This window comes from Dermatophagoides farinae, chromosome 2 (assembly GCF_024713945.1).
Source record: "Dermatophagoides farinae isolate YC_2012a chromosome 2, ASM2471394v1, whole genome shotgun sequence".
In the NCBI taxonomy this organism is placed as follows: domain Eukaryota; kingdom Metazoa; phylum Arthropoda; class Arachnida; order Sarcoptiformes; family Pyroglyphidae; genus Dermatophagoides; species Dermatophagoides farinae.
This window is the reverse complement of record NC_134678.1, coordinates 4,410,490-4,432,584: the sequence shown is the minus strand read 5'-3', so window position 1 is coordinate 4,432,584 and position 22,095 is coordinate 4,410,490. Positions and strand designations below refer to the sequence as shown.

At 30.1% G+C, this 22,095-nt stretch overlaps 2 protein-coding genes across 5 annotated transcripts; both read left to right on the top strand.

Annotated features, from left to right (window-relative positions):
* The first annotated feature begins 1,479 nt into the window (after nt 1-1,479).
* LOC124499670 (uncharacterized) lies at nt 1,480-14,615 on the top strand. Of its 4 annotated transcripts, none has more exons than XM_075735972.1 (7): nt 2,547-2,771; nt 2,948-3,038; nt 4,862-5,909; nt 11,959-12,285; nt 12,638-12,747; nt 12,868-13,624; nt 13,929-14,615. In XM_075735972.1, exons 3-7 carry the CDS (start codon nt 5,106-5,108, stop codon nt 14,505-14,507), a joined length of 2,577 nt encoding a protein of 858 aa, XP_075592087.1. In that variant the 5' UTR covers nt 2,547-2,771; nt 2,948-3,038; nt 4,862-5,105; the 3' UTR covers nt 14,508-14,615. The 4 variants fall into 4 exon arrangements, with proteins under 4 accessions (XP_075592089.1, XP_075592087.1, XP_075592086.1 ...); XM_075735971.1 differs by having other exon boundaries at nt 2,911-3,038; XM_075735974.1 differs by lacking the exons at nt 2,547-2,771; nt 2,948-3,038 and adding an exon at nt 1,480-1,541.
* A 1,067-nt stretch (nt 14,616-15,682) lies between these two features.
* Nucleotides 15,683-22,089, top strand: SCAP (SREBP cleavage activating protein). Its single transcript, XM_047063610.2, has 8 exons — nt 15,683-17,548; nt 17,606-18,371; nt 18,428-18,586; nt 18,655-18,926; nt 18,987-19,735; nt 19,791-21,093; nt 21,154-21,343; nt 21,417-22,089. The coding sequence occupies exons 1-8, from the start codon at nt 16,805-16,807 to the stop codon at nt 21,749-21,751; spliced, it is 4,518 nt and encodes a 1,505-aa protein (XP_046919566.1). The 5' UTR covers nt 15,683-16,804; the 3' UTR covers nt 21,752-22,089.
* Nucleotides 22,090-22,095: the final 6 nt, after the last annotated feature.

Sequence of the window (22,095 nt, the reverse complement as noted above, 5' to 3'; positions counted from 1 at the left end):
TTTGATTGAATTGATATCATATTTCGAGATCATACTGCTTTTCTGAGATTTAATACTTATTGATTATTATCATAATGATCAGAAAGTTATCATCAACAAAACTAAGATAAAGATGATGATGAAATGGCTTGAGATAACCCTACAAATACTAACCCGCTGAGTGATTTATTTTTTCAAAACAATGTTTATTGTTCTGAATTTTATTGTATTCGTGTGGACAAATACGTTCATTCATTATATTCTAATTTTAAACATTTCTTTTTCTTTTCGTTTAGATGAATGATTTCCTTTGATGTTTTTTTTCTGGTTTTTGGTTTCTTGTTTCGCGGATATAGGCAATTGTGAATTTGATTTATAGTTTTCTTTTCATTGTTGAATGGAGAGAATTTTTTTTTCAAGTCATGGGAATAAATGAAAATAGAAAATTAATAATTTTTGCATACAACCTTCATTATATTCTGGGAAGCATTTTCATTATTGACTTCAATAAATGATGTGTGGTTAAATTTTTTCTTCATTTTTTTGTCATTTATTTATCATCAATTTATCGTGGCCATTAGATCAATGATCATCTAACATTCTTATTTTTAACAAGCAATTCATTATCAATCAGCGCGTGATTTTACAATGTCTATATTAACGCATGTGATTCTCTCAAATTATGGATTCTGTCACGATCGAATGTAAAAAAAAGTGGGTTCAGTTTTAACCGAAAAAAATTAGCAACAATAACTTGAGAATAACTATGAAAATGTTGGTGTGTCTGATACAAACGCTGAGTAATCGATTCGAATTGCTCGACACTTTACAGGAATTCAATTGTAACTTTTAGCCAGATAAAAAAAATAAACGTCCATTTCTTCATAAAAAGTATTTGATATTATTCAAATATACAAATAAACAAACAAACAAAATTTAGGATAAAGAAATCGACTATCAAACAAACAATCAAGCATGACTTGAATCGATGCCAATGGATTTTTTTTTCACTTCTTCAATTTTTTTTTTGTTCATACAAAATAACCTGACAGAAACATGTATCATTATCAGTGTGTGTATAGCACATCCTGTCAAGGTTCCTTTTCATTTAGAAAAAAAATATATTTGAATTGTATTTATTCTCAGTTATAAATAGTAGCGACATTGGCCAAATGAATGAAAATCTAAATTTTTACTTGTTGATCATCAAAAAAAAAAAAAAAAAAATTGTTATTAGAATTTTATAAAATGAAATCAATTTCGTTGTTGAATTTTAATGTATGATGAATAAAGTTTAATTTTTTTTTGTTCTATTTACGCATCAAACTTTCCTATTATTTATCATGATGACTAAGGGTGTGTGCGGTGTCTATGATGAGTATGTTGTGTTTTCATAATCAAGCAGGTTAATTATAAATTGAGTATAATTAGATCATTTTTTTTTTTGGTTCGCTTTTGTTTATAACGTTAGTTTCTCTCCAAACTTAATTATCTTTTGTCAGTGTTTGTTTTTTTTTTTTTTTTTTTTGGATGCAAATCTTTGAATCATTTTGTATGTTTATGTATGTATGCTTTCTAATTTTATTCCATTCCATTACATCATTATCCTTGTGTTCATTATATAAAATGAAATTCGTGTTGACCAAAAATAGCTATTTTGAATCATATTTAATTCAAATCCTATGGTTATGCTTTTGAAAAAAAAATGAAATTTTTATAGAGAAAAATCTAAGCCAACTGTTCAAATATACTAGCTATAATGAAGATTGAAATATTTTTCCGTTATATAATTTTATGATTCTTGATGAATATCTATAGTTAATGTACACTACAAAAAAAAGGAATGATGACAAAGTTACCAAATCTCATCATTTAAAGATACTATTCATTTGATTCAGTCTTTTTAACGTGGCAAATAAATGACGATTTTCATCTGTTTAGGATTAGTCTTGTTTCCGTTATGTGATATATCATTATCATCATCATTATGACATATGGTTTTATTTTCGTTTCCCGTTAAAAATTTATATCCAATATAAATCTGTGTGAAGTAGCGAATAGTGATGATGATGATAAGAATGAGAATAACAATTTTTTCGAATGTCTCGTGAGCCTTACCTCACAACATTAAAGTTTGAATTAATTTGTCCACACTTGTTGCTGTATGTAATGAGAAAAAAGAGAACGAAAATTTCTTATTCAAAAACTGAAGTAAACAACGAATGAATGAATGCAACTTTATGGGACAAGACATTTTTTTTCTAACGCGAGAGAAAAATGTTAATTTCCAATGACCAATGGACACCAACAACTACAACTTACAACCATTGCCACCACCACCATCACCACCACCACCTAACATCGATCATTATTTTCATCATCATCATCATCATCAACATGTATGAATGCCACCAACAGGTATTATGTCTATGATGGAAGTGGAAAAGTCGAAAAATCCATCTGCACACTTTTACAAGTAGTCGAACAAGTCATTCCAGTCTGACATTCAGTTGATAGTAAAAAAAGAAAAAATTCTTCACGCCAGTTGCAAACTTTGGATCTTTGAGTTCAGTGCATGAGTTTCTCTCATCATCATCATCATCATCATCATCATCATCATCAACATCAACAATCACAATTTTTAAAGCAGCAATAAAAAAATATTTTTGACTTTCTCCTCAAAACAATTTTCTTTAGTTTCAATTTCGTTTGTTGGTTTTATTTTTCCGTTTTTTTTTGTTTACATTTAGTTCTCCTTACTATGGGAATTTTTTCGGTTGAATCGCATACAGGTTTGTGAAATTTTTTGTTTTACTTCTGTGTAGATATTTTAGTGAATATGTTTATCAATATTTCATTGATTGATTGATAAATATTCATTTCATAATAATAAGTGTAATTATGAGTGTTGTAAATGTTTTGTATGTATAGATCTTCAGTGTTTCATCATTATAACTCTTCAAATTAGGCCGTTCACATAATTGTCAACAAATCTAATTTGAAAATTGGAACAAATGAACTACACAATAACCAACGTATGGACATCATCATTAAAACAAGTAAGCAAGAAATTTTGAAACAAAAAAAAATACTGATAAAAATTTTGTTCATTTTCAATTCTTCATTCATTCATTCATTCGTTTGTTTATCATGTGTCTTTGTTTTTTGTGTGGATGTAATAGTTCAGTCAATGCAACAAAAAAAAACAACAACAAATTGTTTGTTTTTTTCCAGGATCATGCAAACACAATATGTTCACATTATTTTGATTATTTTCCAAATGTTTGTTTATCTTTCTGTCTTTGTCATTTGAAAAAGAACGTATGAATGAATGATCTTTGACGTCTAATAATAATGATGATCAACGATTTTGTCTGAGATGTACAAAGAAAAAAAAAATTCATTCTTTTTTATTGTCACTATGAATTTTTTTTCTTTTCACTACAATTATCTATTGTCATTTTGATAAAATTGATTTTGTCATCATAATGAATTCGATGTCATTTGTATCCGTATGTCTTTACACTATTGAATACACACACTTGATATGTCACCCATGCTATCATCATCGATATTTGGCCAATAGAAAACAACCTATGATGAATGAATGGAATGCTTCTGAATTCGATCTTTCTTTTTTTTCAGATCGAAATCCATAGTGCAAAAGCTCAAGCATGAAATTCAAACAAAAAGGCTTTGTTGTGGCCAACGATCGATTCGGTCGTGATCTTTTCATGAGTTTCATCCGTTTTTTTTTATTGTAATCGAAAAAATTTTCTTTTTATTTTCCATCCATCTAGATCAAAAGTAGGCATCTATCATCATTGTCATAATAGTTATTATTCATCATCAAATCAAAGATGTTCACTTGATTCATGATCATTAATTTTTCATTTCAACCATAATAATAATGATGATAATGATGATGGCGAAAGGCAGGAAATAATATGATCAATCGATTGATTGATTAATCAAGTTATGAAGATATCCATCTGGATCTCATGTTGATTTGAATAAGTTTCGATTAGGTTATAAGTACAAGCTTATAGTTAATGTAAATTTCGTGATTCTTTAATCATGGACTTTTTCTTTCATTATAGTTTTACCGTTATTTTTTTCTCTTTTTTTTCTTTATCGGAAATATAAAATGTCGATTTCAAGTATTTTTATCCATCCTGTATCATAATGATTTGCCGAACGTATTGATGATTCATAACCAATGAATGGTTTTTTCTTTGTTGATTGATGGAGTTATCAATATGTTTAAGATATCCATTGAGATATATGAAAATTTCCTAGTAGCTATATTTTTAGCTTATTTGGTTAATAGAAATTCAGTATTTAGAGAAAAATTACATTCATGAAAATCTATTATATCTTTCTTTCTTTTATTATCATTATCTTATTATTTGATAACCTGGTCTAAACAAACTAAATTGAATCAGAAGAGAAAGAAATGTTGCAATTTTACCTTTTCAAAGAAAAGAATAAAATCCCCAGTCAAAATAACTTAAAATGTGGGAACATTTGACCACTTATTTCATGATGATAGATTTTAAATACTAATCAGATGAATTGATTAATCATCATGAAAGAGTAACAATCTGCAGGCTGGATATTTCTCATTTCTAGTTTCTTTTTATCGAAGAAAAAATATTTTCAAATCTGGTATATGCGTGTGTTTACATTAAAAAAAATTGTCAAAGTTATCATCGCATTCAATCTGTAAATGATTGGAGATTACCGATCTAACTCTTTCAAATGTGTCGGCAAAACCTAACAAACGATCGATTGAATGATGATATTTTTCTAATTTAAATTTTTTTTCCTTCCTCGTTTTCGAAGACGATTTATCGATAAAATATTTTTTTTTCCAATTTAGTTTTGACGCACCTGTCGTCGTTTCATTCTTTTATCAACGAGTGAATATCGTCATCGTCATCATCATTATTATCATCTAAAGTGATTCGCACATGAGATTATGATCATCCTGGCAAATACATACAATTTGAATACCTGTTTGTGTATATGTTTTCCATATTAACTGATATAAATATTATTCAGAAAAATCAAGATTAAATTTTTTTCTCGAAAAAAATGATTAAATTGTATAGATTTTTATTGTTATGGGGAACCATAATAATCGCAAAAAATATCAGATGAAGATGGCTTGTCCAAAATCATCATCAACAACAATAACAACAACAACAACAACATCGACAATGAACAATATGACCACAAAAACTATTGCCAATAACAAAAGCGTCGATGATGACGCTGACGACAAGATAATGGTGATGATGACAACCACCACCATGAAGAAGAAACTACCATCACAACAACAGCACACACAAATATATTTGGATGGCCAATCTAATTTAATTTCGAACATTTTGACCCGAATAACCGCTACAAATAGAAGAAAAAAGAAAAGACGAATAAAAAATAATGATAATCATCATCGTTATCCAATAAATAATGTTGATCTACAATCATCACCTGATCAAATCTTATCATTACCATCAACATTATTTTCCTATCCTTGTTTAGCATCACTTTCATTATGTGCCACCACTATCAATGTTCATTACTGTCATTCGAATGTTGCATTGATGATGATGAAACCTAAACATTGTGATTCCATAACAACGGCCGTAGATTATGGTTATAACAATTTTAATGAAAAATCGAGAACTACAACAAGCATATATATCGATTATTGGTCTCGAATTTTTATTCTTATTCACCAATATTATTCATTAATAAAGCGATTACTATTGTATTATTATCATCATCCTCATCAAAAACAACGACCACAATTATCATCATGTAAAAATAGACAACAATGTCATTCTAATTTCTTTCAATCATCATTATTATCGATGATTATAAGCCTTTTAATCATCTTTTCAAGTTCATCTCAATTAAATGTAAGTTTATATTTTCAAAATTAAAAATTAGACATATTGACATTTTTCGATACATAAAATTAAAATGTTTGATTTTATTTTTTCTTTCTTGGAATAATACTAATTTGAATAGGTTCAAGGTCTTTTTATTTTCCAGGACCAATATGCTAATTTTATTCCATCCTTTATAAATCTGTAACACATGCATAGTAATGGTTAGGATTTTTTTTCAAATTTTTATCAATTTCTCTTCTATCTGTCTGTATGATTTGATTTGCTCATCAAAAATAACAAAAGATTTACCACAACATGTGTGTGTGTGTTTGTAAAAAACAAAAATCCCAATGAATTTTGCAATACTTCAAGTGAAAATGACTTATTGAGTTTGGGATTTTTTTTTTGCATCATCCTACATCCTATATTCATGCCCATCATACCGGTCGAGATAATATTCTGGTCACATAATGCAAAAAATCCTCTTGCAAATCCTTTTTTTGTTGTTGTGGATGATAAATGAAATAATGTTACGTCAAAATGTTTAAAGAAAATGAAAGTAAAGTTAAAATTTCTTTTCATATAAACCAAAATATTCAATCATATGAAAAGTGTGGCCATCTTCTTCTGAAGGATGAATTTATTAGAAAAAATGGCACATAAAACAACTAGAAATAGTACAGCCACACTCAAGTATATTAAACATGATGAAAATAACTTTTAAAACATGTACATTTGTTGATAAATGATTAACAAATCCAGGGTTAAAAATTCAATCCAAAAACACTTATCATTTTATACGATGAATTTCTCATGAATTCTTATTCATGTTAGCTATTTTCATTTCAGTAATTTCAAATTCAAGTTTTTCCATTCAATTTCATATGAATAAATATTCATATATTAAAGCGTGCACAAATAGATTGAATCGATTGGATAATCCATTAAATTTGACATCACATCCTATTATACTCTATCTATTTGGCAGGAACAGAAAATTGTTTCATGATCTACATTTGAATGATGATGAAAATCACGAACAGAAGAAAATAAAATTGCTATGTATTTGATCGATTATTGATACGAATCAGATTCAAACATTTCTTGATCGATTGGCTATCTGATCTGGAAAAAATCCAACAAAAAAAAAATAAATTTTTTTTGCCGTCATAAATAATAGAAAATTACTGTGAATGCAAATATATTTTAAACAATCAAGCGTAGATCATCGATAAAAAAAAATTTTCAATTCAATAACAGAAATTCAATTTCATTGAAAATACGAAATTCACAGACATCATCAAGGATTCCCATCATCACAAATGATCGATGATGATTGAATTGATCAACACAGTCGCTTCTTCATTTTTTTTTCTTTTTCTTGTTTTTTTCAAAAACACAAATCCAATCGATCAAAAAAAAAAATTTATTGCTAAAAAAATTCAATTGTTTATGATTTCAAATCCAACTTTGAAATCAAACAATATTGAATTTCAATATTCTTGATGAATTTTTTTGGTTAAACAATTCAACAGTTGTCCAAAAATACATTGATGGAGAAATGATAATTTTCAAAACATATTTATCTATTTGCATAGAAATTTTACAGATGTAAATGAGAATCGTAAACAAACACAAGTCTATGTTAATAATGGATATATTGAAATTAAACACAAGAATTGATGATGATGATGGTCATGATTATAAGTATGGTAACGGGTCACACTTTGATGAACACGTTAATGAACTCATTGAACTTTTATCTTTTTTCCTTTTTCACTATCTTAATATTTATCTGGATAAGTCTCAAAGGGATTGTCTAAAATGGCAAAAAAAAATGAAATTAGAGAAAATCGTGAGCACTATCATTTGTTCATATGCGACCATGATTACCACTTTCTTTCATTATTATTTTTTTCTTGTTTAAATTGTATTTTGGATGGATGGATGGATGGATGACCTTACCTATGATGTTCATTTGTATAATCTATTCTGTTTGTAGTCAGTATTTTTTTTTTTGTTTGTTTGTTGAATTTTAAATGCATTTGAAACAACGTATTCATGACGAATCTGTATAGCTGTTATTATCATCTTCGGAGTCTCGATCTTTGGAAATACGTTGAAGAAAAGTATGATGACAAAAGCCAAGATAAAGAAATGTATGCGGCCAAGAATTTACTGTACAGTTCCTTGGATGATGATAATCATGACAGAAATCTAAATTGAAACGGAAATCTAAACAAAAATCATTTCCATTTACATTAATCACTCCACTTTGTATATTTGGACAAATTGCAAGGAAAAAAATCTAGATTCCTAACAACAATAATTTACAAATGAAGATAAATTCGTTTACTAAATGTTTTAACATTAGTCAACCGAAGGTGACATTGATGGCCTTGATGATGCTGATGATGATGAGAATCCAATTTCTGGGCATATTTTTTTTCGTTGCTCACTTAAATGTAGTTTATATTAAATTATATCACTGGGTCAATATCGAAACATCGAAATATACATTTTGGTGGCGATTTTAACTGTACGGTTATTTATCGAGATGGCAAACCATTGATTTATGCTGATCGTTCACAGAAATATACAAATGTGTACGAGGTCCGTGCCCGAATACCGAAGAAACGAGTAACCATGATGGCTATTGGTGAAAGTTTGGCCGTGCGGCACGAAAAACATAATCATGTTGATGCCAGAACAATTTTATCGATGGCGAACAAATCGTTGGTTGGTGGACTACCGACAAAGTTGAACAATGACATGGGATTTTGTAGATCATGTTGTAATGGTAAATTGATCGAATCATGTCATCCATCGGTATTGAACAAAAAGCACGATAAAGCTGGTGAATATATCCATATGGATATCGGCGGATCTGTCGGTGAAATGTTGATCAAATATGATAACAAGTTTGATGATCACTCGAAGCCCGTGGTGTTGGTTGGCTATGATGGTGAATCCATTTACCGACGCTACGATCGTAAGGCTGGACAAATGGAGCTGTCATCGACGGTAAAATGGGAAGAGACACCGAGCTCGAAAATCGTAAGCCCTATCTTAATGATAGAACCGACTAATCCTTCTGTTCCAGGGACATCGGAGAAATCTGATAAACCTGATGATAATCCAATTACCGACATTGATGATGATGCTGACGACATTAACCAAACAGGGGAGATAAATGATAAGCCTCGTGGCCGACCTATTGGTTCGAAAAATAAACAACATGTATTGGATCCTGACAAATTAGCGTCATTACGACCACGCAAAATTCTTGGGTTAGCGGTGGCTGGTTCAGCGCCAAATTCATTCAACGACGCAAGAAATTGTGTCGAAGCTAACAAATGGAAAGAATCGATGCAATCAGAATACCAGGCACTTATTGAAAATGATACGTGGGACCTTGTACCTCGACCGGAAAATAAAACTGTCATTTCTGTAAAATGGTTGTATCGTATAAAGGACGATGGTCGATATAAATCTAGGCTCGTAGCTCGTGGTTTCGAAGCTGATGATGATGATTTATGGAATAACTACGCCCCGGTGGTAAACACTGATACGATTCGACTAGTATTCTCGATTATCGCTACTTACGACATGAATATAATTCAATTTGATGTTTCGACCGCTTTCTCAATTGGCTTTATTGATCATGATATGTATATCAAACAACCTATTGTTTTCAACGACGAAAGCGACAATGTTTGCAAACTTAAACGTGGCTTGTATGGCTTGAAAGAAAGCCCCAAAGCATGGAACAAACGTTTTGACGATATTATAACGAAAAATGGACTTATACCATCGAAATTTGATCAGTGCCATTACTATCAACATATGTATAAAATGTTTAAAATCGTAATTTCAAAATTCATTGATATTTCTTGGATCGACACGACGAAACAATTGGATGATTGGTTAACGAAAATCCTATTGCCCGAAAAACATGAACGTATGGTAAAAATGTGGAATATTATTGACATATCAATGACAGGGGAGTGTTAACATTTAGTCATTGACTATGTATTTCCATAAACGTTCATATTGTCAGTGCGCCTGTGTGTTGATATGGCTACAAATATATAAAAGACATTGCTCGATTAACCATGCCGCGATTGGTCTTGATATGATTGCTCTCGTCTTCATTTCTCTCTCTCTATCTCATTGTATTATGTTTACATGTATTTGATCAATCTATCTTGTATTATTATTCATTATTATCTTCATTATTATTATTAAACTATTTTCATCATTACTTTAAATTGTGATTGTGATAACTAAATTAACATTATCATCATCATTATTATTATTATTATTAAAACTAAATTGAAACGGAAACAAAAATCATTTCCATTTACATTAATCACTCCACTTTGTATATTTGGACAAATTGCAAGAAAAAAAATCTAGATTCCTAACAACAATAATTTACAAATGAAGATAAATTCGTTACTAAATGTTTTAACATTAGTCAACGATGATGCTGATGATGATGAGAATCAATTTCTGGGCATATTTTTTTTCGTTGCTCACTTAAATGTAGTTTATATTAAATTATATATATTCAAATGTGCAAGCAATCACTGGATAGGAAGTCTCATTGAATGTAATGCTGTATTTTAGTGATTGTAAATTGTATTCCAATTTTTTTGAATGTTTTTTAATCGTTAATCTATCGACTTTTCACAAAATAATAATAATACGGTAGTTGATTCGGAAACGTTTAGTATAAACAAATGCAATGGAAATCGGTGAATATATGATTCATTTCACTTTTAATCATACAATCCAATTTAGTATTTGTTTACAAAATACAAAATTTAATGATTGGAATCAAATGAACAGATCGTGATTTTTGATTAGTAATCCCATGTTCATGATAATAGGTATTAATTTGATCATTTTCGAGATGTTTTGGTTTGCCTTGGTTGGTATTTATAATGATTATAGTAACCATTTTATAAAGCAAATAGATAAAATTCTGTGGTTTTTCTTTCTCTCAATTTTTTATCATTACCAAATGCATCTATAATGATGATGATGATGATTATCAAAGTACTAAATTGTTTTCTTGTTATCCTAGTCCTATTCTGATTTGTAATGATGTAAATAAAGTCCATAATAATCATTATTATTATCATGAAATAATCAAAATTGAGACTAGCCTTTTTTGCCAATTCAAAAGGCTGATGTCGTTTTTTTTGCATAAATTTAATCGAGATAAAATTATAATTATTTGGATAATCTAAGATGATGACGATTTCATCATAGTCATTTTGATCCATTACAATTACAGATTGATTGATCGATCGATCTATTGATTCATTCTAATGATTTGTTCGTTTATTGTTTGTTTTTTTTTGTATTTTTCATCGATAGCTATCATTGACAAGTTTAAGATTATCTTTATATTTTTAAAGGTTTTTTCTATTATTTCCAATTTAAAATTATTTTGCATATTTGGCCTAATATGAAATAATCACTTTTAGTTTTATTTGAAAATAATAAGATGAGATGTATATCATGAACACGCCGACACACATATTTAGTTCCATAATGATGAAGAATTTATTTTATTAGATCAACTACAAGATTGGCCGAGTTTAAATTAGTTTTGCTCTAGTTTTATTTTTTAGATTAATTTCTGTTTTATAAAATTGAACATAATCAACTCTTTGATTGTCCTATTGGAACCATACAGTTTTAGTGTTAAGAGAAGAACGAAAGAGAGAGAGAGAGAGAAAAAAAAATAATTTACCAAAAAGAATTCATTCGATTCAGCATTTTTCTTATAAATATGATTATTATAATAATGACAAAAATTGGCTACAAAAATTGATAATCATTATTTGACGAAGAAAATCAATCAAATGATTTACCTACACATCGAAATGAATTTTGGAAAAATTTTCAAACACATCCACTGACATCTTTATCAATTATTGAAGATGATTATTGTTTTATACTTACATGACAGCCATGAATAATTGATTTATTTATATTATTATGAAAAATAAATAAAATAAAATTATACATTGATTTTTTAAAACAAAACTTTTTGTCTCAGAGTCAAGTATTGGCCCAGAATAAATTGAACAATAATGGTGAAAAAGTCAGTCTATCCGCTCAACAAAATATATCATCACCATCATCAACAACAACGACAACGTTTGGTTCATATATTTTTGATCCACATGTACAGGCACAATGTGAACGTAACTTGATGAATATTATGGTCACATTTGATCAATCGTTCAATGGTATAGTACATGTGAGAAATTTTCGCCGTAATCCATGTCAAATATATGGTAATGGTTCAACAATAGTCGTATTGAACATCGATCTCCTTGCTCCATCAAACCGGCCAAATTTCTGTGGTGTACATCGTGTAAAGGTAAATCAGCCAAAATGAAAAAAAAATCCTTAATTCATTTTCATAAATAAAAGAACATTTGAATGACAGCAAACATAAACCATTCCATTTGAGAATTAGATTTAGTTAAACCAATTATGTGGTGATTAAGTTTTCGACAGAATGAGGATAAGACGAAATTCGATAAAAAAAAGTCAGGAAGGACAATTTAGAAATGAATGTTGTTTTCATTAATTAACTGTATGTGAAAGTTTGAAAGCCAAGCAAATTAATTTCGTTTTCATTATCCTCTTGTCTACAAATGATGAACAATTTGTCTTAGAATTCCATTTTTTTATTTACGTTTCTCATTCGTCATTTATAATTTATATAGGGTACTGAAGAAAGATCGATATCATTAGTTGTACGTTTACATCGAGCTTTAGAACTATCGGATGATAAACATTTTGTGATCACTTGTGGTAATACCGAATTTTCCAATAGGTGAGTGTAACAAATGACATAATCTGATTAACTAACTAAATGACTTAATTATCTTTATAATGATTCACACATACACACACTTTGATCTGTTCATCAATCTTTTCAACATGAAAAATCAAGAAACAAAAATGAAAAATTAATGTTCAAATTTGTTGATCGCCACGGGCATAAGATAAATAAATTATATCATGGTGAACCATATCGTTTACGTGCTGAAATCGTTCAACAACACCAGCAGCAGCAAATATCTAGTCAATTGAAAACCAGTGGTAGCCAATCATCATATCATCTTTATGTAAGAAATTGCTTCATATTCAACGGAAACGATACGGATGTAGAATTTTTGGACAATAATGGTTGTCCAAACATTAACGACCATATGTTAGGCCCATTTAAACAGATTGGACAGAATATTGCAGAAGCAGAAATTTATTCCATGTTTAAATTACCAGGAACTAATCAACTACATATGCAATGTTTAGTTGAATTGGTTGATAATTGTAGTTTTTGTGATCCATCATTTTGTCCATTAATTGGCAATGAAACGATGATGATGAACAAAACAATTGAAAACAACCATAATATAACATCGATTGGTTACAGCCGTAATAGACCAACAAGTGGAATGCAAATGCTTGCATCGACAACCGTTTATGTATTTGAACCAGATCAACAAATGTCATCATCTATCATGATGGCTGGAGTCGGTGGTGGAGGTAGTGGTGGTTCGGATGACTTTATCCATGGTCATTGTAATGAATGGCGTTTTCCATGGCTGATTGCATTGTGTATTATGTTGGGCATTCTGCTCATCATTATGATGGTTGTCAATATATTTCTTTGTACATCAATGTCATGTTCATGCTTCAGGTCAGAGGTAAGAGAAACATTTTTCTCTTTACACATAGTTAAGCGCTGTTTATTATACAATACTATTCATTCATTTTGCGATTCAACAACAATTCGAACCAATCTAGTCAGGGGTTAACGATTGGCCAATTCTCTGTTAGCAAATTATATACCTTGTCAAATCTTTGATCAAATTTAAGCATATGTAAAAAAAAAGAAAATAATTGAACGGATTTTGCGTAGGATAATCACTTGCCTACATCAATGTTAGTCTGTAAATTATATGGATCATTTTCTTTTCATTCTTCTTTTTTTTTTCTGTCTGAACACAGATGGTTGAACACGAACCGACTATTATGGATGATTATGATCCATACAAAATTGACATTGGTAGCTATTATTCTCCATATGATTCTCGTCTATCATTGAATCGAAGCACAACATCTATAGCGAATCCAATGACAAGCAATGTTGTAGGTAATCATCATCATCATCAACATAATACCCATCATCATAGCAATAATCATCATGGTAATAACAATGGTGATCGATCTGGTTCCTACTATTCAACACAACAGCAACCATTACATCTTAACACGATTCATCATCATCTTCATCATGGCTTTAACAATAATAACAAACCAATACCATCGATGAGCTCTTCATATTCACCATCGACAACGGAAAATACAACCCATAGCCGACCGGGAGCCAAATTGATCAATAGTAACAAAAATATGGGAAATGGAAATAAAAATCGCATCAGCAAATCGAATAAAAGTCGACAACAGAAGCCATCAAATCATAAGTCACCATCTTTGATGACAACATCAATTATTCCATTGAATAGCAGTACTTATAATCCATATCAACATTCACCTCAATCGATTCGATCAGATGATTATTATTAACTAATAAATTTATTTGCATATCTTTTTTTTCTACAAATTTTTTTTATAATTATCGTTTATCGATATATAAATAAAAAGTTTAAAAAATATTATAAATATAAATTACAATAATGTTACGCCATCTTTTATCCGAATTAAGAGTTGAAAAATGTACTTTTTTACAAATCGTATTCATAATTCAAAATCGATCGGGTGACGGATATTCTCATATATCATTATTGATGACGTTGCCAAATTACGCCAATCATGACGTGTGTAAATACAAATGGGAGTAACAAGTTCAGATTTTTTCTCAGGACATGATTGTTGTTCGTCAACATTATACGACAAGATTTAATAATTGAAAAAAATATTGATGGTCGAAAAATGAAATTTATCAATAGCTATAACTAAAAACAAATGTGTAAGCATAAAAATCATATAATCAACTGTGGTGATTATTGTGGATCATTGAGAGAGCTCATTTGTTTACGATTATACCATTTTTTATGATACTCATCGAAAGTTTTTGATTTAAAATTCTTTTTAAATCCTGATATATGCTATTTTTAATGATTGGTCGTTTAGATGTTGTATTCGATTTTTTTGCCATCATTTCATTATTACTTGAAGAAATAGTTACTCGTTTATCTAAAATATTCTGGCCACTACTTTTCCGTTTAATATGGTGTTTACAGTTTCGAGATCGAGGCAAACATTGATACATTAGAGAATTTTTCTCATTAAATATTCGAGTCAATTTTGCACTTTCAATCTTGGATTCATTTTTATTTTTTGATGATAAAATTTCAATTTCATTCAATTTTTTTTGCAAACCATTTGTTTTTGATGATTGTTGTTCAATTGTTTGGTCACCACGTTTAAAACGATTGTACCAATATCGTATGGATTTTATTGATATAGAATTAGCGCCAAATGCCAAACACATTCGACGATATGTTTCATCGATGGTTGTACCAAGATTATATTCATAAAGCAAACATGTACGAATTTTTCGCGAATCCATGAACGAATATTGCTGCAATAAATGTTTCATAATTATAATTCTGATAATTAGTTGCAATCCATCACAACAACAACAACAAAAAAGGAATACAGTCACAACGAAAACATACAAAAAAAATTGTGAAAAAAAAAAATCCATCACGTAGTATATGTGCAGTATCCTTGTTAGCCTGAGGATAAAATCACCGTAAACATGAATTGGACAACCATTGGTTTTTCAATCACACTCTATTAGCTCAAATTGGCCAAATAATATATTGCATCTATTCGTTAGACATGTTACGCGCGTGTGATTAAGCCGAATACTTTAAAAATTCAAAATTTATAATCTAACCTTGTTCAATACAGAAAAAATCCAATCAACCAGTCATACTCAAAGTCTTTCTGCAAATATCGTGTGTTGTAATATAATAATAATATAAATATCTATATAAGACATTTGTACATATAAATGGAAGGAAAAAAAAAGAAAAAAGTGAAAACGAAAAACATTGGATTATATCGTCAATTAAATTTACGAGTGCAATTTTTTTTTGTTCATTGCAATGATTCGATTTTTCCAATCGAAAATTCAGCGAAACTTTTCCGAATAAACTATAACTTCTTTTGAATTATTTGTTTGTTTGTTTGTTTTATTTAAAATTAATTGATTCTTGTTGTTGTTTTTTTCCTTATAAACATTGAATGACGAACAAAGGTAAAAAAGACTTTCATTCAATCAATCAATCAATCGATTCTGCCGTCATCTACATCATCATTAATGATATTTATCAAATAAATTAAACAACAAATTGTCCTTGATATTGTGCTGCCACTTTAACTAGCGAAAAAAAATAAACGTCCTTTATCATTATTTTTGAGCTCGAAAAAAATATGAATATAGTTTGTGCATTTGCACCTAAACCTATACTGGACCTCATTAGAATATTTTTTATTTGAAAAATGTCCATTTTGAATACATCGACATTTCACTGTAAATTCTAAAAAGAAATTCATCATAACAATACATTGAAAAAATGATTCCAATTTTTATCGTGTTTGTGGCAGTTGTTTTTACGTCATCCTAGTTCAATCAACAGAAATCTATAATTGAATTCTAATGAACGAGGAAATTGATCATCTTTATCAACATGATATATTCATTTATCTCTTTGAATTCAAATCATATGACTATGTTACAGCTATTACTACTTGATGATTGAATGTAATAATTCAATCTAATTATTTTCTTCAATCAATCGATAAATTCTGTATCGTAACTCATTAATAACTTAATCATTATCGCATCAACAATGAATGATGAACAATCGGATCATCGAGATTTTTTTCAAAATGTCGATTCAATACCATCGTCAGCGTCATCTTTGGCTGCTGAAACATTTGATCGTTTGAATCATACTGATTCACAATCATCATTGGTCATTGATCCTTTACGAATACATTCGAGACCATATTCATCACAATCAAATTTCATTGATCCGTCATCATCGGGGACCAATAATGTAGATTACTATCAATATCAACATAGCAGAACAAGTTCATTTTCATCAACAAGTAGTCTATCGAATCATCCACAAGTCACCCATTCAAATCATAATAGGAAACCATCATCACATAAGCGAACACGTAGCGTTGATTTACGCTTGTCCAATTCTCCCAATCCATCGTTGTTATCATCATCACAATCATCATTGTCTACAACGACATCTCAATCATCTATACATTTTCTTGCTACGATCGAAGAAAAAGTTTCGAAATTATATTATAAACATGGCCTATTCTGTTCACGACATCCAGCTCTAATAATCTCATTCTCATTGATGGTTGTGTTTCTAACTTCATATCAGATATTTACTTTTCGTGGCGTTTTCGGTAGTTCATATGATGTATATATTTCTTCCTCTTCTAAATCGCACGATTCTCTACTATTAAACTCTGGTGATAATTCTGTTCATCCATTAATGAAACATTTTAATTATTGGCCCGATTCATATGTTCGAAATGAACTTAATGATGATCAGAATATTCCACCTTGGGTAAGTGGGCACAAAGTCACTAAGTTACGATTCATTTTTCACATCAATTTTCCATAGTTTCAATCGAATCTTTCCTATGCATATGTTCAACAAATCTATATCCGTTCAGCTGTGATACCATGGCCTCAAGATATGCAACTAGTAGATGCATTACGCGCTCCATTCGAAACAATATTTGAAATTGTCGAAGCTGTATCGAATTTCCAATTTAAAAATGATTTTGATGAACCAATTACTTTGAACGATGTCTGCTTTCAAGTGTTCGAACCGACATTTTCAGAACGTTATTCACATATAGCCTCACATCTTCCTTCGTATTCCTGTTTGACATTATCACCGGCAAATGTATGGCATGGTGATCGTACCAAATTTTTACAAGACCAAAATTTGCTAAATACATTGCTAAAATTTCAAGATCTCCCGGCTAGTCCAGTACCATCGGGCTCAATGCATGATATTATATTCGGTGTTTCATTCGAAGATACCGGAATACGTCGTACATATGGCCGCAATCGTGTTCGAACTATTTCATATTCAATAACATTGATATTGCGTAAAAATTCACCCGAATTCATAGAAGCATTACGTGCCTATCTATATAAACGCTATCCATTGTCTTCAACGATAATGGGCAATAAAAATCCAAACGAACAGCAGCCATCATCAAATAGAAATCATTATGAAACAGAACCTCAGATACAAGTAGATCTTTTAGAGAACAAAACCAAACACATTTATTTTCATACAACATTCACTTATAATTATCTATTCCCATTGATATTGATCTATGCAATGGCTTGTTTTTACATGTACTACATTGTCCGTAAGTAGTCTAATCATGCAAAATCTATTTACTAAAAATTTAATTTCAAAATTTAGGTAAAGTGGAAATTATTTTTAATAAACGATTCTATTCACTTTGTACATTAATCACTTTATTGATGTCATTATTCATGTCATTCGGTATCTGTTTTCGTCTTCGTTTTCATTCCGTTTTGATTGTCAATCGTTTATTGCCTTATTTCGTTGCTGGTATCAGTAAGTTAATGATTATTATTATTGATATTGAAAGTCTTGAAACAAAAAATTCTTATTATTTCAAAAAGGTTTCGAAAACATGTTGGTACTTACTAAATCGGTGTTGGCCAATCCTCATTTAGATTCAAAAGTTCGTGTAGCACAAGCTTTAAGCAAGGAAGGCTTGTCGATAACGAAAAATCTTTTAGCCGAATTGGCCTTGCTATCGATTGGTTCATTTACGTTTATGCCGTTCTTTCAAGAATGTTGCAAGATTGCTGCCGTTTGTTTCCTTTCCGATTTTTTCATTCAAATCACATTGTTTACTCCATTTTATTCATTGCTAGTACAAAGGATTAAGGTAATTATTTTTGTTATTTATTGTTGGACAAAATTTTAATCACCCGATTAACATTCCTAGAAACGAAATATCAACACTTATCCGGAAAAACGTTCACCAAATGTTTATCCACGTAACATTTATGCGCGACCTGGTGATCCGGTTCAGCAGAAAACACCAAAACGATTGCGTTTTATTTTGTTCCTCGCTCGTCTACGGCTCGTTCAAAGGGGTTTTATCCTAATGCTAAGTGCCTGTATAGGTTTAGCCATTTATAATGCGTATCTGGTTCTGGAACAAACTACCACTCCCATGGATGCTACGATTTTGACTCAAGGACAATCGATCTTGTTCAGCAAATCAAATTTAACAACAATACAGAAATCGGAATCCGAAGTTACAACTAACATCATACCAGTGACGACAATCAACGAAACCTTACTTACAGATAAAAATTCTCAAAAATCTTTCATGAAATTATTGGAGATCAATGAAATTTCTAATAGTGAAAATGAAAAAGAAACAATCAATACATCATCACTACCTCCTTCAATAAATCCATATTATCGAATTAGCTATTCATCACGTGACAATTCAATGCCTAAACCGTTTACAAATCAACATTGGACTAATTTATTTTCATTGTATAACATTTCATTAACCGGTCGCTTCATATCGATATTGCCGCCCATACTTTTATCCGTCCCAATCACGCCTGAACGAGCTAAACTTTGTCGAAATTCTGCTGATTCGGATTATCACATATTAAAAAAGTTTATTCCAATGAAATTCTCGAATGGAGAATATGTCATTCGCGATGATGATGATTAGTAAGTGAAATTAATTTAATTTCATGAATTTAAAATTTTTATTTATTAAAACTAGTGATAAATTTGAACAAATAAAACTTAATCATTGGTCAAGAGATGATCTTCATCTAATTATTGGACTGTGGACACCGTGTCTTATATTATTCATTTATCTAATCATACAGCTTTACCGCTGTATTTGCACACGTAATTATGCTGAATGGCGATCACAATTATCTGAAACGAATCCATTCAAAAGATTTGGAACATTTGTTAAACGTGCTGCTTTATTAAGAAATTATAATGATGGAAGTGGTGGTGGTCCTGATCGGTTGTTACGTATCGATATATCTATTCTGAATTATGATCGTGAAAAAGAAACCTATACGAATGAAAAACAATACCTATTGGATAATCAAGATATTGATTTGATTGCAACAAATGTTCAAACGTCATTGGTTGCTGCTAGTTCATTGTCAGGTGATTTACGAATATACGATGCACTTACATGTGAATCATTGGCTACAATCAAGCGATCTAACCAGATGATGATTGATTTTTCATCATCAATGTTCTCCTATAAACCATCTAGAATCATCGATGAAATGCAAACAAAAGTCGATGACCATCATGAAAAACAAAGAATGTCTAATGATAAAGCACCAGTAGTAATTAGGACCGAAGGAAATATATTGAAAACTTTATTTTACGGAATCCAAAATGACGTTGATGCTGTTAACAATTATGACAATGTTGATTTTGATGGTCACTGTGAAAGCTTTAATTCCAATAATGATCAATCTAAATGTTTAGATTTTCGTCCCATTTGGTGCATTGATATTCATGATAAATATGTTCTGCTCGGTTGTGGCGGTGATGATGGCCGTTTTGAAGCTTGGGATGCCTATACTGGACAATTATCTTTTGTCTATTATCCTGATGCATACAGAAATGGCAACGAAGATTTAGAATTCAAAAAATCTAATGATTCTTATGCTTTAACGGTTATCAAATCCACCTATTGGGCTGTTGCTTTGGCTCGTTTGAATGGTCAATTAGAAATACTAGAATTGGAACAATTCAAAGAAGATAAATATTCTACCATTTTTCAACACGATACTTCATCACAAACAAAATGTTGCGATCGAATCAGTTATCGATCGAAATTTCGCATAAAAGCTCATAAACAACCGATTACCAGAATAGAAATAATCGATTCTCTTGAAGATGATGAATTTATTCGTGTATTTGGTAGTCGTGGCTGTTTAATTTCCGGCAGCATGGACACAACATTAAAAGTGTTTGCTTTAGATAATTTTAAATTAATGTACACATTGAATGGACATTGTGGTTCCATCATGACAACTGCTATTGATCCTGTAAGTTTTGAAAAATTTTCGTTTTTACCGTAGAATAATCTTTAAAAATTTATTCCAAAGTATTCAACGGCTAGTGCATTGAGTGGATGTCAATTGGGACAGATGTGCGTGTGGGACTTGAATACCGGTACCTGCATATTTAGTATGCATGCACATTCAGATGCCGAAATTCTTTCTATTGTCACATCTTCACTTTATTATGTTACCACTGGAACGGATAATACGATTTGTATCTGGGATCGATATTCAGGTAATTGTTCTATCTTTACTCATTTTAGCCTGTTGTTATTCAACAATTGATCAACTTTATTTTTTGAATTTAGGGCATTTGATTCATAGAATACCTAATCAGCATACAATCTGCCGTGGTATGGTATTTCTTGAACCATTTATTCTGGTCACTGTTCGTGATAATGAATTAATAATTTGGGATTGTAATGATGCCCGATCAATTTGTATTGTACCATTAGCATCACATACAACCGATATAGATTCATCAGCTTGGAATTCAATGTTAATGAATAATAATGATAATAAATGGACAAAATCATCGATCAAGAATCTCATGTTTTCCTATGAACAAAAAGCATTGATCTGTGATTATGGAAATTCCTTATGTGTCATAAATAATCCGTTTGCAACGCGAAAAATTGATTGAATTTTAAAAATCTAGATAAAAATAATACTCATTGTGGATACAAAAAAAAATCATAAAAAAATGAAGGTCTGACCTTTTTTGTATTTGAAAGAATATACTTTTGTAAATATAATCGATTAATCATTGTGTTTGTTTCTATTTAATGATTTATTTTTATTTGTTTTTTATTCTACTAAGGAAAAATGCTTTTTTTCTAGTCTTGTGAAAATTTATCCATTTTTGATTTTGATTTAAATTGTAATTTTTTATGTGATGCAAGTACTTTTGCAGAGTGTAAACCGGGTGAACGAACACTCATACTTGAACGAATTATAATAAATAGGATTTCATGCCCTTCATATAAG

Excerpts from the sequence above, each read along its gene's own strand:
- LOC124499670 (XM_075735974.1), top strand. The coding sequence starts at position 5,106 with ATGGGGAACCATAATAATCGCAAAAAATATCAGATGAAGATGGCTTGT. Across the intron at positions 5,910-11,958 it reads CAAGTTCATCTCAATTAAAT|AGTCAAGTATTGGCCCAGAA; the intron begins GTAAGTTTATAT and ends TTTTTGTCTCAG. Across the intron at positions 12,748-12,867 it reads AATACCGAATTTTCCAATAG|AAACAAAAATGAAAAATTAA; the intron begins GTGAGTGTAACA and ends TGAAAAATCAAG.
- SCAP (XM_047063610.2), top strand. The coding sequence starts at position 16,805 with ATGAATGATGAACAATCGGATCATCGAGATTTTTTTCAAAATGTCGAT. Across the intron at positions 18,927-18,986 it reads TGCTAGTACAAAGGATTAAG|AAACGAAATATCAACACTTA; the intron begins GTAATTATTTTT and ends TAACATTCCTAG. Across the intron at positions 19,736-19,790 it reads ATTCGCGATGATGATGATTA|TGATAAATTTGAACAAATAA; the intron begins GTAAGTGAAATT and ends TATTAAAACTAG.